The 13252-nt window shown below is 45.1% G+C and overlaps 1 protein-coding gene across 5 annotated transcripts in view; it reads right to left on the minus strand.

Annotated features, from left to right (window-relative positions):
• Positions 1–13252, minus strand: part of Apc (APC regulator of WNT signaling pathway) — a 96504-nt gene that overhangs the window by 49604 nt on the left and 33648 nt on the right. For all 5 annotated transcript variants that reach the window (XM_052155876.1, XM_052155875.1, XM_052155874.1 and 2 more), the window contains exon 2: positions 9836–9988. In XM_052155876.1, the coding sequence (XP_052011836.1) occupies positions 9836–9970 (135 nt within the window). In that variant the 5' untranslated portion in view covers positions 9971–9988. The remainder of the gene's footprint in view (positions 1–9835; positions 9989–13252) is intronic.

Raw genomic sequence — 13252 nt, forward strand, 5'->3', positions numbered from 1 at the left:
CAGGCTCTCACATCTGCAGGCTCTCACACATCTGCAGGGCCTCACACATCTGCAGGCTCTCACACATCTGTAGGCTCTCTCACATCTGCAGGCTCTCACACATCTGCAGGCTCTCACACATCTGCAGGCCCTCACACATCTGCAGGCTCTCACACATCTGCAGGCTCTCACACATCTGCAGGCCCTCACACATCTGCAGGCTCTCACACATCTGCAGGCTCTCTCACATCTGCAGGCTCTCACACATCTGCAGGCTCTCTCACATCTGCAGGCCCTCACACATCTGCAGGCCCTCACACATCTGCAGGCTCTCACACATCTGCAGGCTCTCACACATCTGCAGGCTCTCACATTGCAGGCTCTCACATCTGCAGGCTCTCACACATCTGCAGGCCCTCACACATCTGCAGGCTCTCACACATCTGCAGGCCCTCACACATCTGCAGGCTCTCTCTCACACATCTGCAGGCTCTCTCTCACACATCTGCAGGCTCTCTCTCACATATCTGCAGGCTCTCTCTCACACATCTGCAGGCTCTCTCTCACACATCTGCAGGCTCTCTCTCACACATCTGCAGGCCCTCTCTCACACATCTGCAGGCTCTCTCTCACACATCTGCAGGCTCTCTCTCACACATCTGCAGGCCCTCACACATCTGCAGGCTCTCTCACATCTGAAGGCTCTCTCACATCTGCAGGCCCTCACACATCTGCAGGCTCTCTCACATCTGCAGGCTCTCACACATCTGCAGGCTCTCACACATCTGCAGGCCCTCACACATCTGCAGGCCCTCACACATCGGCAGGCCCTCACACATCTGCAGGCTCTCTCTCACACATCTGCAGGCTCTCTCACATCTGCAGGCCCTCACACATCTGCAGGCTCTCTCTCATACATCTGCAGGCTCTCTCACATCTGCAGGCTCTCTCTCACACATCTGCAGGCTCTCTCTCACACATCTGCAGGCTCTCTCTCACACATCTGCAGGCTCTCTCTCACACATCTGCAGGCTCTCACACATCTGCAGGCTCTCTCACATCGGCAGGCCCTCTCTCACACATCAGCAGGCTCTCTCTCACACATCGGCAGGCTCTCTCTCACACATCGGCAGGCTCTCTCTCACACATCTGCAGGCTCTCTCTCACACATCTGCAGGCTCTCTCTCACACATCTGCAGGCTCTCTCACACATCTGCAGGCTCTCACACATCTGCAGGCTCTCTCTCACACATCTGCAGGCTCTCTCACACATCTGCAGGCTCTCTCACACATCTGCAGGCTCTCTCTCACACATCTGCAGGCTCTCTCTCACACATCTGCAGGCTCTCTCTCACACATCTGTAGGCTCTCTCTCACACATCGGCAGGCTCTCTCTCTCACACACATCTGTAGGCTCTCACACATCGCAGGCTCTCACATCTGCAGGCTCTCACACATCTGCAGGGCCTCACACATCTGCAGGCTCTCACACATCTGTAGGCTCTCTCACATCTGCAGGCTCTCACACATCTGCAGGCTCTCACACATCTGCAGGCCCTCACACATCTGCAGGCTCTCACACATCTGCAGGCTCTCACACATCTGCAGGCCCTCACACATCTGCAGGCTCTCACACATCTGCAGGCTCTCTCACATCTGCAGGCTCTCACACATCTGCAGGCTCTCTCACATCTGCAGGCCCTCACACATCTGCAGGCCCTCACACATCTGCAGGCTCTCACACATCTGCAGGCCCTCACACATCTGCAGGCTCTCACATTGCAGGCTCTCACATCTGCAGGCTCTCACACATCTGCAGGCCCTCACACATCTGCAGGCTCTCACACATCTGCAGGCCCTCACACATCTGCAGGCTCTCTCTCACACATCTGCAGGCTCTCTCTCACACATCTGCAGGCTCTCTCTCACATATCTGCAGGCTCTCTCTCACACATCTGCAGGCTCTCTCTCACACATCTGCAGGCTCTCTCTCACACATCTGCAGGCCCTCTCTCACACATCTGCAGGCTCTCTCTCACACATCTGCAGGCTCTCTCTCACACATCTGCAGGCCCTCACACATCTGCAGGCTCTCTCACATCTGAAGGCTCTCTCACATCTGCAGGCCCTCACACATCTGCAGGCTCTCTCACATCTGCAGGCTCTCACACATCTGCAGGCTCTCACACATCTGCAGGCCCTCACACATCTGCAGGCCCTCACACATCGGCAGGCCCTCACACATCTGCAGGCTCTCTCTCACACATCTGCAGGCTCTCTCACATCTGCAGGCCCTCACACATCTGCAGGCTCTCTCTCATACATCTGCAGGCTCTCTCACATCTGCAGGCTCTCTCTCACACATCTGCAGGCTCTCTCTCACACATCTGCAGGCTCTCTCTCACACATCTGCAGGCTCTCTCTCACACATCTGCAGGCTCTCACACATCTGCAGGCTCTCTCACATCGGCAGGCCCTCTCTCACACATCAGCAGGCTCTCTCTCACACATCGGCAGGCTCTCTCTCACACATCGGCAGGCTCTCTCTCACACATCTGCAGGCTCTCTCTCACACATCTGCAGGCTCTCTCTCACACATCTGCAGGCTCTCTCACACATCTGCAGGCTCTCACACATCTGCAGGCTCTCTCTCACACATCTGCAGGCTCTCTCACACATCTGCAGGCTCTCTCACACATCTGCAGGCTCTCTCTCACACATCTGCAGGCTCTCTCTCACACATCTGCAGGCTCTCTCTCACACATCTGCAGGCTCTCTCTCACACATCTGCAGGCTCTCTCTCACACATCTGCAGGCTCTCTTACACATCTGCAGGCTCTCTCTCACACATCTGCAGGCTCTCTCACACATCTGCAGGCTCTCTCACACATCTGCAGGCTCTCTCTCACACATCTGCAGGCTCTCTCTCACACATCTGCAGGCTCTCTCTCACACATCTGCAGGATCTCTCTCACACATCTGCAGGCTCTCTCTCACACATCTGCAGGCTCTCTCTCACACATCGGCAGGCTCTCTCTCTCACACACATCTGTAGGCTCTCACACATCGCAGGCTCTCACATCTGCAGGCTCTCACACATCTGCAGGGCCTCACACATCTGCAGGCTCTCACACATCTGCAGGCTCTCACACATCTGTAGGCTCTCTCACATCTGCAGGCTCTCACACATCTGCAGGCTCTCACACATCTGCAGGCCCTCACACATCTGCAGGCTCTCACACATCTGCAGGCTCTCACACATCTGCAGGCCCTCACACATCTGCAGGCTCTCACACATCTGCAGGCTCTCTCACATCTGCAGGCTCTCACACATCTGCAGGCTCTCTCACATCTGCAGGCCCTCACACATCTGCAGGCCCTCACACATCTGCAGGCTCTCACACATCTGCAGGCTCTCACACATCTGCAGGCTCTCACATTGCAGGCTCTCACATCTGCAGGCTCTCACACATCTGCAGGCCCTCACACATCTGCAGGCTCTCACACATCTGCAGGCTCTCACACATCTGCAGGCTCTCACACATCTGCAGGCCCTCACACATCTGCAGGCCCTCACACATCTGCAGGCCCTCACACATCTGCAGGCTCTCACATCTGCAGGCTCTCACATCTGCAGGCTCTCACATCTGCAGGCTCTCACATCTGCAGGCTCTCACACATCTGCAGGCTCTCACACATCTGCAGGCTCTCACACATCTGCAGGCTCTCACACATCTGCAGGCTAGCTGCCTCCTGCCCTTGATGTCACTGTCTTTCTTTTCACAGAAAGTTACTTCTTGATTTTTTTTTTTTAAAAAAAAAAGTTTGAAAGTTTGAAATCACTTTCTATCCAATCTTTCTGCCTGGTTACCTATAAATCTTGTTTTTTATTAGTGCTCCTTAATAACTTTGATGCTTCCGAAATAGTGACGCATGCCACAGGCGCGTCCAGCATGTCCTTTGTATGGAACATTTGTTTTTGGAAGTCCAGGAAAATGCGCTGAACATCTGCAACCCTGAAACTTAAGGCTATGTTGCTGCACTGTGAGGTGATCTCAGGACCACTGGGTGTAAGAAACCCAGCCAGCACGAGAGCTAATGCTAGAGGGACAGCTCCTGCCCTGCCTCGGCCTTGTCACAGTGTGTATTGAAAACAAGTGACCTGCAGTCTCAGCATGTGCCCTTCAAACAGCAGACGGGGTAGTTATTTGAACTGCTTTAGTGGGAGGTAGGAGGATGTGAAGGTCAACGATATTCACGTTGAAATCATCTCCAGAGAGTCATCACTGTGGGAGGGAGACTATGTGCTCGCATTTTCTAATCTTAAAGCTAGATAACATTCGCAACTTGTAATAAAATTATTGCTCTAAGGGAAGACTTACAGCCTGAATTTGAATCAAGGAACTCACATGGTGGAAAGAACTGACTCTTAACAAATTGTCCTGACTTCTACAAGTGCAACACACATGCATGCAAATGCAGGGACACACATGTACATGCATGAACATAGCAAGTAAATAACCAAACAGGAAGTCTCTGTGGCTAGGCACAGCTCAGCAGGAGAATGCGTCACCTTAGGCTCAATGCTCAAGTCCATCTGTTAGAAATTTATTGATAAAAGGAGCAATGTAAACAAAACAAATAAGATTTAAGGTTACGATTTTAAGGGCTTTGTGAGTAGCAATTTTACAAAGTATTAGCTTATTCCAATGTGCCTGTTAGGTTATCTTTGTTGAGAGCTTTTAATTGTGAACGTCACCAAACCTAGCCGACCAGCCTGCTCACTCCCGCCCAGCTACTCTCCTTAAGATGACACCCTCCACCGTGGCTTACGTTACTTACAGCTGGCAATCAACAGTCTATGCCTACTAACAAAAGTCATCCAATCAGCTTCCTGTGTGTGCACAGGTACAGATCCTCAGTCCTTGGTGGCTTAGCCTTTCCAGCCTTGGTCCCCTCTTGCTCTGGTCAATGCACCTTCAGTTCCCAGAAATAACTGGACAGTAGAGTCCTTTGTGTCCCTGTGTTTCTACTTTAATTATCTGTAAGATGCCTCCATGTTACTACATGTATTCATGAAGGCTGCTATGAAGAATGCTAAATAGGATCATTCTGTACAAACATCTAGTGTACATAAGTTTTTACTTCTCTTGGGCTAACTTCTCTGAGTTCCAATGCTTCAGTCACAGGGTTTACCTTGAAAAGAAACTGCTGCAGAGTATGTGAGTGCCTGTGTGCTTGTGTGCGTGTGTTTACAATAGGTCCACAGACAGCATGAGCATTTCAATATTCCAATCTGGGTGAATCTGTCTTTTAAATCTTAATCATTTGAATAGGAATCAAATGATCTTTTTATTCCCTGATGACAGGTGATATTGAAATATTTTCCATTAGTGTACCAGGACATTTTTTCTTTAAGATTTATTTTATGTGTGTGAGTACACTTCCGCTGTCTTCAGACACACCAGAAGAGGGCATAGGATCCCATTACAGATGGTTGTGAGCCACCATGTGGTTGCTGGGAATTGAACTGAGGACCTCTGAAAGATCAGTCAGTGCTCTTAACTGCTGAGCCATCTCTCCAGGCCAAACCCAGACTCAAGAGTGTGTGTGTGTGTGTGTGTGTTGGGGAGTCAGTTCTCATCTATTTTGTTGAGGCTGCTGCTAAGCCAGGTACTCCAGGCTAACAGGACCTTGAGCTTCTGGGAAATGATTCTCCTGTCTCTGCCTCTCCTCTCACCTTAGGAGTGCTAGGACTGAAGATGTCAGCAGCACATCATTTTCTTCTGGGCTCACCCTGCTTGTACTCACTAGTACTTGTGCCTTTACCTGCTGAACAAATTCAGTATCTTATTGTTTATAGAAGTTCTTTTATATTTTGAAATAAGTTCTTTTGTTTAATGTATGTGTAGTGTGGTAAGTGATTTTCAATAGTGAAAGACAGACTGGTTTTTCAGGGTTTTTTTATTTTATTTTTTTAAATTGAAGCCTTCTAGAAGACATATGTTTTTAATTTTGATGAAGCCTTTACTGGCTGTTTTGTTTTGTGTTGTGTTTATGTCAACTTGACACAAGCTAGAGTTATCGGAGAGGAGGAAAACTCAGTTGAGCAAATGGCTCCATAAGATCAGATTGTAAGGCATTTTCTTAGTTGGAGATTGATGGGAGGACGGGGCCATCCCTGGGCTGTGGTCTTGGTATCTGTAAGAAAGCAGGCTGAGAAAGCCATGGGGAGCAAGCCAGTAAGCAGCACCCTTCCACGGCCTCTGTATCAGCTCCTGCCCTGCCTGAGTCCCTGTTCTGTGATATGGAAGTGTAAGCCTGATAAACCCTGTCCTCCTCAAGTTGCTTTGCTCATGGTGTTTTATTACAGCAATAGTAACCTTAACTAAGACAAGTTGGTACCAGGATAGTGAGATACTGCTGTGACAGACCTGACCATGTTTTGGGGAAGAATGTGGAAGGACATTGGAACTTTGAGCTAGAAAAGCCATTGGGTATTCGAAGCTTGGTGGGCTATTCTGTGGAGCTTGGAAGATAAGAATGTGGAGGGCACTGCAAAAGATGGAGGCCTACTTGTGACGTTCCAGAGGGAAGTTTAAAGACTGGATGGGGTTGTTTGTTATTTTGAATTAGGATTCTGTGGTTCTGGTTAGCTGGGGATGAAGAATCAATTGTGATAAACAAGATTAGACTAAAGCAGACCCTTTGCTTAGCTGGGATCCTTGATGCTGGTCAGTGAAAGCTGAGACATCACCAGTAACTAAGAGGACCCAACATTGCTGAGGTGAAACCTTTTGGGAAATGTTTCCTGAGAGCCACACCTGATTTGTTTTTATTGTAATACAATTCCCTGTCAAAAAACTATAGTATTTTTAGCATTTTATAAAATTGTCTTTTTTCAAGACATTATTATGTTTATGTATGGAATTGCTGACTAACTCCAACACCTGAATTGCTTCTGAATTACCATCTGTATTCTGTTTTCTTGATTACAATTTTCCTATTTCTCAAACTTGACACTATGCCCATGGTATGTTTGTAAGAACAAGCCAGGTGTAAGGCGGTGGGTGTGTTCTTCTTCCAGAACTTATTCTTCCCACTGTTGAGGCTGCTAGTTTCCATCCTATTAGTAACCGTGAGCAGTTTAAACCTAACTTAGTTTTCAGGTAATTTAAATCTGGCTTGGTTTCTTGAATGTGTCATTTTTTACTTATACTGAAAATATGGCAAGCTGGCTTTCTTAGCCTTAACTTCTACTCTGCGTGACCTCACACCCAGCATCCGGCGCAGCAGATGCACCTCGTGAGGATTTCACTACGGTTTTCCACTCCTGCTTATTTTCCAGTGGCACTTATCTTCTTAGCAGTAAAAGTCTGTCCTTGGAGCTGAGGTTTTTAATCTGGTCCAAAGAGTTCCAAACCTGGCAATACCTTATGAAACCAAAGTTTCTCTCTCTGCAGCAAGTCTGACAAGCTACCATTCTGCCTTTCCCTAACCTCCTGCCATCAGAGGCGGCCGTCCGTATCTAGAGCTCTTCTCGCCTGCCTTCAGGATGACAGCTTCCAGCAAAGCTGTCTGCAGCGGCGGCGGCCGCCAGAGTAAAGCTTCTTGGCTTGTGCTTATTCAATGTCCCCAGAGAGAAAAACCAATAATCTCAGTCTTGCTTTGCTTTTCATGATTCTGGGGAGTTGTCATATCATTTCTTTTACAATATTTTATAGGTATATTTAAATAGGGATTCTTTCTGAACACAGCCACAATATCATACTTATACCAAGTAAGTATTTCCTCAATTCCCTCAAATATGTGGTCTGCTCATATTTCCCTAACTCTTTTTGTTTTTTCTTTCTGAGACAGGGTTTCTCTGTGTAGCCCTGAATGTCCTGGAACTCACTCTGTAGACCAGGCTGGCCTCGAACTCAGGAATCTGCTTGCCTCTGCCTCCCAAGTACTGGGATCAAAGGTGTGTGCCACCACTGCCTGGCTTCCCTAAATCTTTATATACTTTCTCCTGGCTGTTACCCCACAGTATTTTTATATTTTTATAGTGATGTCATGTAACCAACAGAAGGTGTGGCCAGTAGGTGGCACTACTGCTTACGTGTAGGCTGCCCTGATTTGCTCTGAAGCTGTGCCTTGCCTTTCTTGTGATGCCTAGGTTAATAAATAATAAAGGTCAGGAAACATGCGTTAGTGAGATCCTATGTGTCCCAATGTCTACCAAGTGGTTTTAGGGAGAACAGCTGTACTTATTATAACCCAAAAATGAAAGTGCCAATGGTTCCAAATGCATCTTTTCACACATCAGTGGAAGACAAAACAGGCCCTGGTTCTGCTCTTTAACAGCAGAGCCTGTTAAAGAAGTAATACATATATAACTTTACTGAAGGTTGTAATTGCTATTTTACCACAGGCCCAATCCTAATGACATACATGGATAGATCTGCCAGGATGTGTGCATAATAACCACGGGGTAATCACCAAATCCAGGCACACCTTAGGTTCTATTTCTCCCGATACAGACGGGGCCAAGTTTATGAGCATGCAGCCTGATGTCCCACCTTACAAGTTTGTATGACTTGTACGATCGCTCTGAAAGACGCTCTACTTCAGCAGGTGTCAATCAAAATATCTTGTCCAGAGTGTTTAACAACTATTTTTTAATTTACTCAAGTAATTAAATAAAAACTTAGATCTAGATCTGAGTTCTGTATTACTAATACATCTATCTGTACTATCTACACAGGCCCTCTAGGAGGAGGTCTGCAGGGGATCCCAGTAGACTAGCTGTATCTGTACGCTGTAGCCTGGAACTCTCACATGCATGCCTGGTGTTAGGATAACAAATGGCTTTTTTAACCTATTAGATAACTGACTCAAGTATTTTAAGTCACTGATATGTAGCTAGTGATAAGGAAAGTGTTTGTTTATAGTTTACCTATTTCCAAAGGGCTATGAAGTATTTTGGAGATGTTATTGCCAGAGCATTTTATGGCAATTAGAATGAAAAAAAGATCGATAGAAAGATAAGAGAGTTGTAAGCTCAAAAGGCTGACCTGTTAGGATAGGATGTCAGATCTAGAGGATAAGTAGGAAAGAGAAGATCAGTTTCCTCAGTGATACACAACAGTCTAGAAAAGAGAGGAGACTTAGAAATGACAGAGAAAGAACTAGACAGACTAGGAAATATCTTCTTCCCAGATATGGAAAGTAGAGTGTTCAGAAGGAAAAGCCAGAATTAAGGTGTTAAAATAGCCAAGCAACAGAAACCACACAAAACAGATTTTTTTAAGGGAAGGAAATAAACATTTCTATTGACAATCTTCAATTTAATGAAGTTATTAAGCGTAGTGGGAAGCTGCCTAACTGGAAATTAAAGTAACTGGAATTTTAGTCAATCACTTTGAGGACAGATGGTTTTCCCTCTACACTACTGCATAGTCTATAACTGTTTGTTACCTGCAAAACCAACTCCAGGGCTTAGAAGTACCATGGAGATTATCACCTAGGCTTGTATCTTCTAAATAAGACAAGGTACTACTAGAGATACACTGTAAAATAAAGCCAGTCTCTATGAGTAACAGAAAACCTTTCTGCTAGATCAAGTATAATGATAAAGTTGGAGGGGTGTCTTATTTTTAAAATTAAAGGCTAAGAAGGAACCAACACCAAGGTTAATTTATTTTCTTTGCATGACTCAGTAGATTAATTTAGTGCATTTATTAAGAATATGTTAACTTTTCTAAGTTTGCTATGTATAGTTTTATGTAAATAAAGTGTCTTAGTTAGTCCAAGTTTACAAGAGGAACACTGAAAGCTGATGAGCTACAATTAAAGGTTGTCGTCTTGATACCTTCATATTGGACGCCTCAGTTTCCAGTTCTGTGAGATGACTGGAATTATCTTCTAGCTCTTGTCGAAGACTTGAGTTCTCCATCTTCAGTGCCTCAACTTGCTTTAACAACTGATCATATGACGCTGCAGCCATCCTTGGCTACCCTGGGACCTATAAGGTTAAAAAGGATTTTGAAATTCACTACTAAAAATGGAGTAGCTGCTGGTTTTGTTTTGAAGAAAGAGACAAAGGAAGCAAAGCTCTCCAGGCAGGAGGAGCGGGGCTTCTGCGCGGGTCTGGGCCCCAGACGCCATCTTCCCAGCAGCAACAGTCCCTAAGAGGATGGACATGGGGTCTGAGCTGAAGAGAAACAGGATTAAAGCAGAAGGCAGGGCCTCAGTCCCATTTGAAGATATTTGCATTTCTACAGGTAAGAGCTCTATCTGGTAAGACTATTTCAAGGTTAAAGATGACCTAACTAGTCCTGTACATCAAACTTACAGAATACAACCACTGATAAAGAATTTGTGTAAGTGATGTTGCACTTTAGTTTCTGATTTGGACATGGTTTATAGGCTTTCAGAAGCAGAATACATTAATGAGACCAGAGTTCATCCTACCATGGTTATTTAATTTAATCTATGGCAAAGTAGTTGTGAAGATTTATGATGCCACAGAACTGCAGCCATCACAGTCATCTCAAAGGAAAACATAAAACTCTGATGGGATGGACAGCCCGTCCTACAAGCAGTCTGTATTCTAACTAAGGCTGAAGATAAAAAGGTTAAGGTGGATGACCTCAGAAGGAAGACTTCAAAGAAAGGAGAGAAAATAGAGGAGACAGGAGAAACCAGCTCCATACTAAACAGTCACAGAATGACACAAGGTACACTAGGGTTGATCAAGAAAGAGTCAGGAAGCCCACATTCTCCTTTCAGTTTAATGTCAACTCACTTTGGGATAAAAATTAAGAATAAACAATTCTGGATTATTTAACAAGAATATTATACTGGCTACTCATAATAATATGGGAATGGTACAACTCGGGGACCTTAACAACATATCAAGGGACTCAAACCTAGTAAGTTCTACAAGTCACTGGTGAACCTGGGACAGCCCAACGGTGCCCAAAAGGGCAGCCTGGGCTGGAGACCACCTATAAGATGCCTCCACGGCACAAACAATGAGCACTTGGCACTTGGACACACGGGTCTTGGGCGCAGGTGGCCATTTGTCAGCTAACATTTGCCCCTTTGTTACTTCAGCTTGCAGCTGGACATTTACCAGTTGCTTTAATATAACTTACAGGGACACTGTTAGGAGTCAGCAAACAGTATAGACGGAAAAACAAAAGTGTATAAGAAACACTCTACAAAAACACCTGTAAGCATAACTTCATAACAAGACCTTACAGTGAGGTCCTTCCCTCACACCAACAGGTGATAGCACAGAAGTAAACACTTCTGCAGGACCAGTGAGAGCTCTTAGAGACAGAGGAGAGACTCACAGGATTAGCCATTTTTCTGTTTTAGACATGCCAATAATAACGCAGGACAAGAAACACCCAGCACATTGGAATCACCTGACAGGCGGAGATCTGACAAAGTTCTATAATTAAGCTTCAGAATAATTTACTTCATATACAGTAACAGATGCTATACTAAAGCAACAAACAAACAAGGGAAATGTAATGTGGAAGTGAACTTAGATCACAATTACACAATCACAAAAAAAGCAGACGTGCACAGCAGGCAGGAACTATTATTACAAGTGTTCAGATGGGGGTTGATGATGATCAGTTTGTGCACATGAGTGCAATGCCCAAGGAGGCCGGAAGAGGGCGCCAGATCCTCTGGCGCTGGAGGTGGCTGTGATTGGCCCTGCACTCTCAGTGGCTGAATCCCCCCTTGTTTTGAGAGGTAGTCTTTCCTGACCTCTACTCCCCTACACAACCTCACTCGCTGACGCCTTTCTGCTCTAACAACGGAAAAGCAGACAAGATGCTTCGTGCAGGAATCCTCCACTCACAACCTTCCTGGGACGCTGAGCTGTCACTCCCTCGCCTGCAGCTGCTCTTCACACAATCTGTGAACTCAGGCTTTTACTTTGGGAATACACTTCATGCAATCATAAGAATTTCATACCAAATAGTGTAACTAGAAAGTCATTCAACAACTTTTGTTATTGTTGCTGAGAACATGCACACACCTCAACTTCACTTTCTGTAGTTAAGAAGCCAATATAACAGATTTCTGTTCATGCCATAAATATCTGAGCTAGGGCTAGACTCTTCTCCAAATGCTTATTGAAAAGCACAACACTGCAAGAAACGAGACAGGGAATGGAAATGTAAAAGATGCATAATTAGGATTACATGTGGAGAATTCATTATTACTACTTTATGTCTGGGGTTGCTTTCTTTTTTTTTAAGTAACAGAATTTGTCTTAGTTTTTAAAAAAGGGACATATCCATCAATAACTTGTAGATGATAATGGAATTAATACCAAATGAAAACCAGGAAAATCGTAAAAGACCATTAGTCCAAGAATTTTGAAAATTTCAATGAAACAGACAACATGCCAGAAAATATAATTTACCAAACTGACCCTTATGTACAATATGGCTGGGCATGTCAATATATACAATATAGCTGCAGTCAATCGTAGCAATGGAGACTGGGGTAAGGACAGCAAGGGCAAAGCTGTTACTGTTAGTTTATATTGCTCGGTATGTGAGTAGATCTACAGAGAAAAGAACTAAGAAGGGAGAGGAGGAAAGGCTTTCAGTTCCAGTAGCCAAACTTGATGAAAATAATAAAAAATATAAGGGGTGTGCTGACCAAGGCAACAGCTCAGTGTGGAGTATATGCTCAGCAGGTTTAAAGACCTGGGTTCAACTACGGCACCAAACAAGCAGCCAAATACTCCAGTGTCTTTAGTGTAATTCATACCAGCTCTATTTACACAGAAGCATTGGATTATAGTCTCCTTTATATGTTCAAACAGAAGGCAAATAAAAGGCAAAACAGAAGAAACAAATCTCATTTATAAGAACTGTTATTCATGCTCCCATATATAAAGTTATGGATGGCTTCCTTAATTTTTATAGAAGTAATCCATTTGACAAAATATAGATATTGTAAATATATACAAGATCTTCAACAAACAGGAAGGCATGCCTGCATATGAAGATTCGGCATCATAAATATGCTGTTTCTCCAAAAATTATCTCACTAAACATCCCTGGTTGTCCTGGAATTTCAGGGATCCAGTTGTCTCTACCTCCCCAGTACTGGGATTAACACGTGTGCCTGCCGTCATGAAAAGTCTAAATACAGTTTGTTTTTAAGCTGTAATACTGACATACAAATCAGTCAGTCAGTATAATATAATTTTTAAAATCTGAAAGTAAACACAAATTGAGTATACAATAAA

The sequence above is a fragment of the Apodemus sylvaticus genome, chromosome 13, assembly GCF_947179515.1.
Source record: "Apodemus sylvaticus chromosome 13, mApoSyl1.1, whole genome shotgun sequence".
In the NCBI taxonomy this organism is placed as follows: domain Eukaryota; kingdom Metazoa; phylum Chordata; class Mammalia; order Rodentia; family Muridae; genus Apodemus; species Apodemus sylvaticus.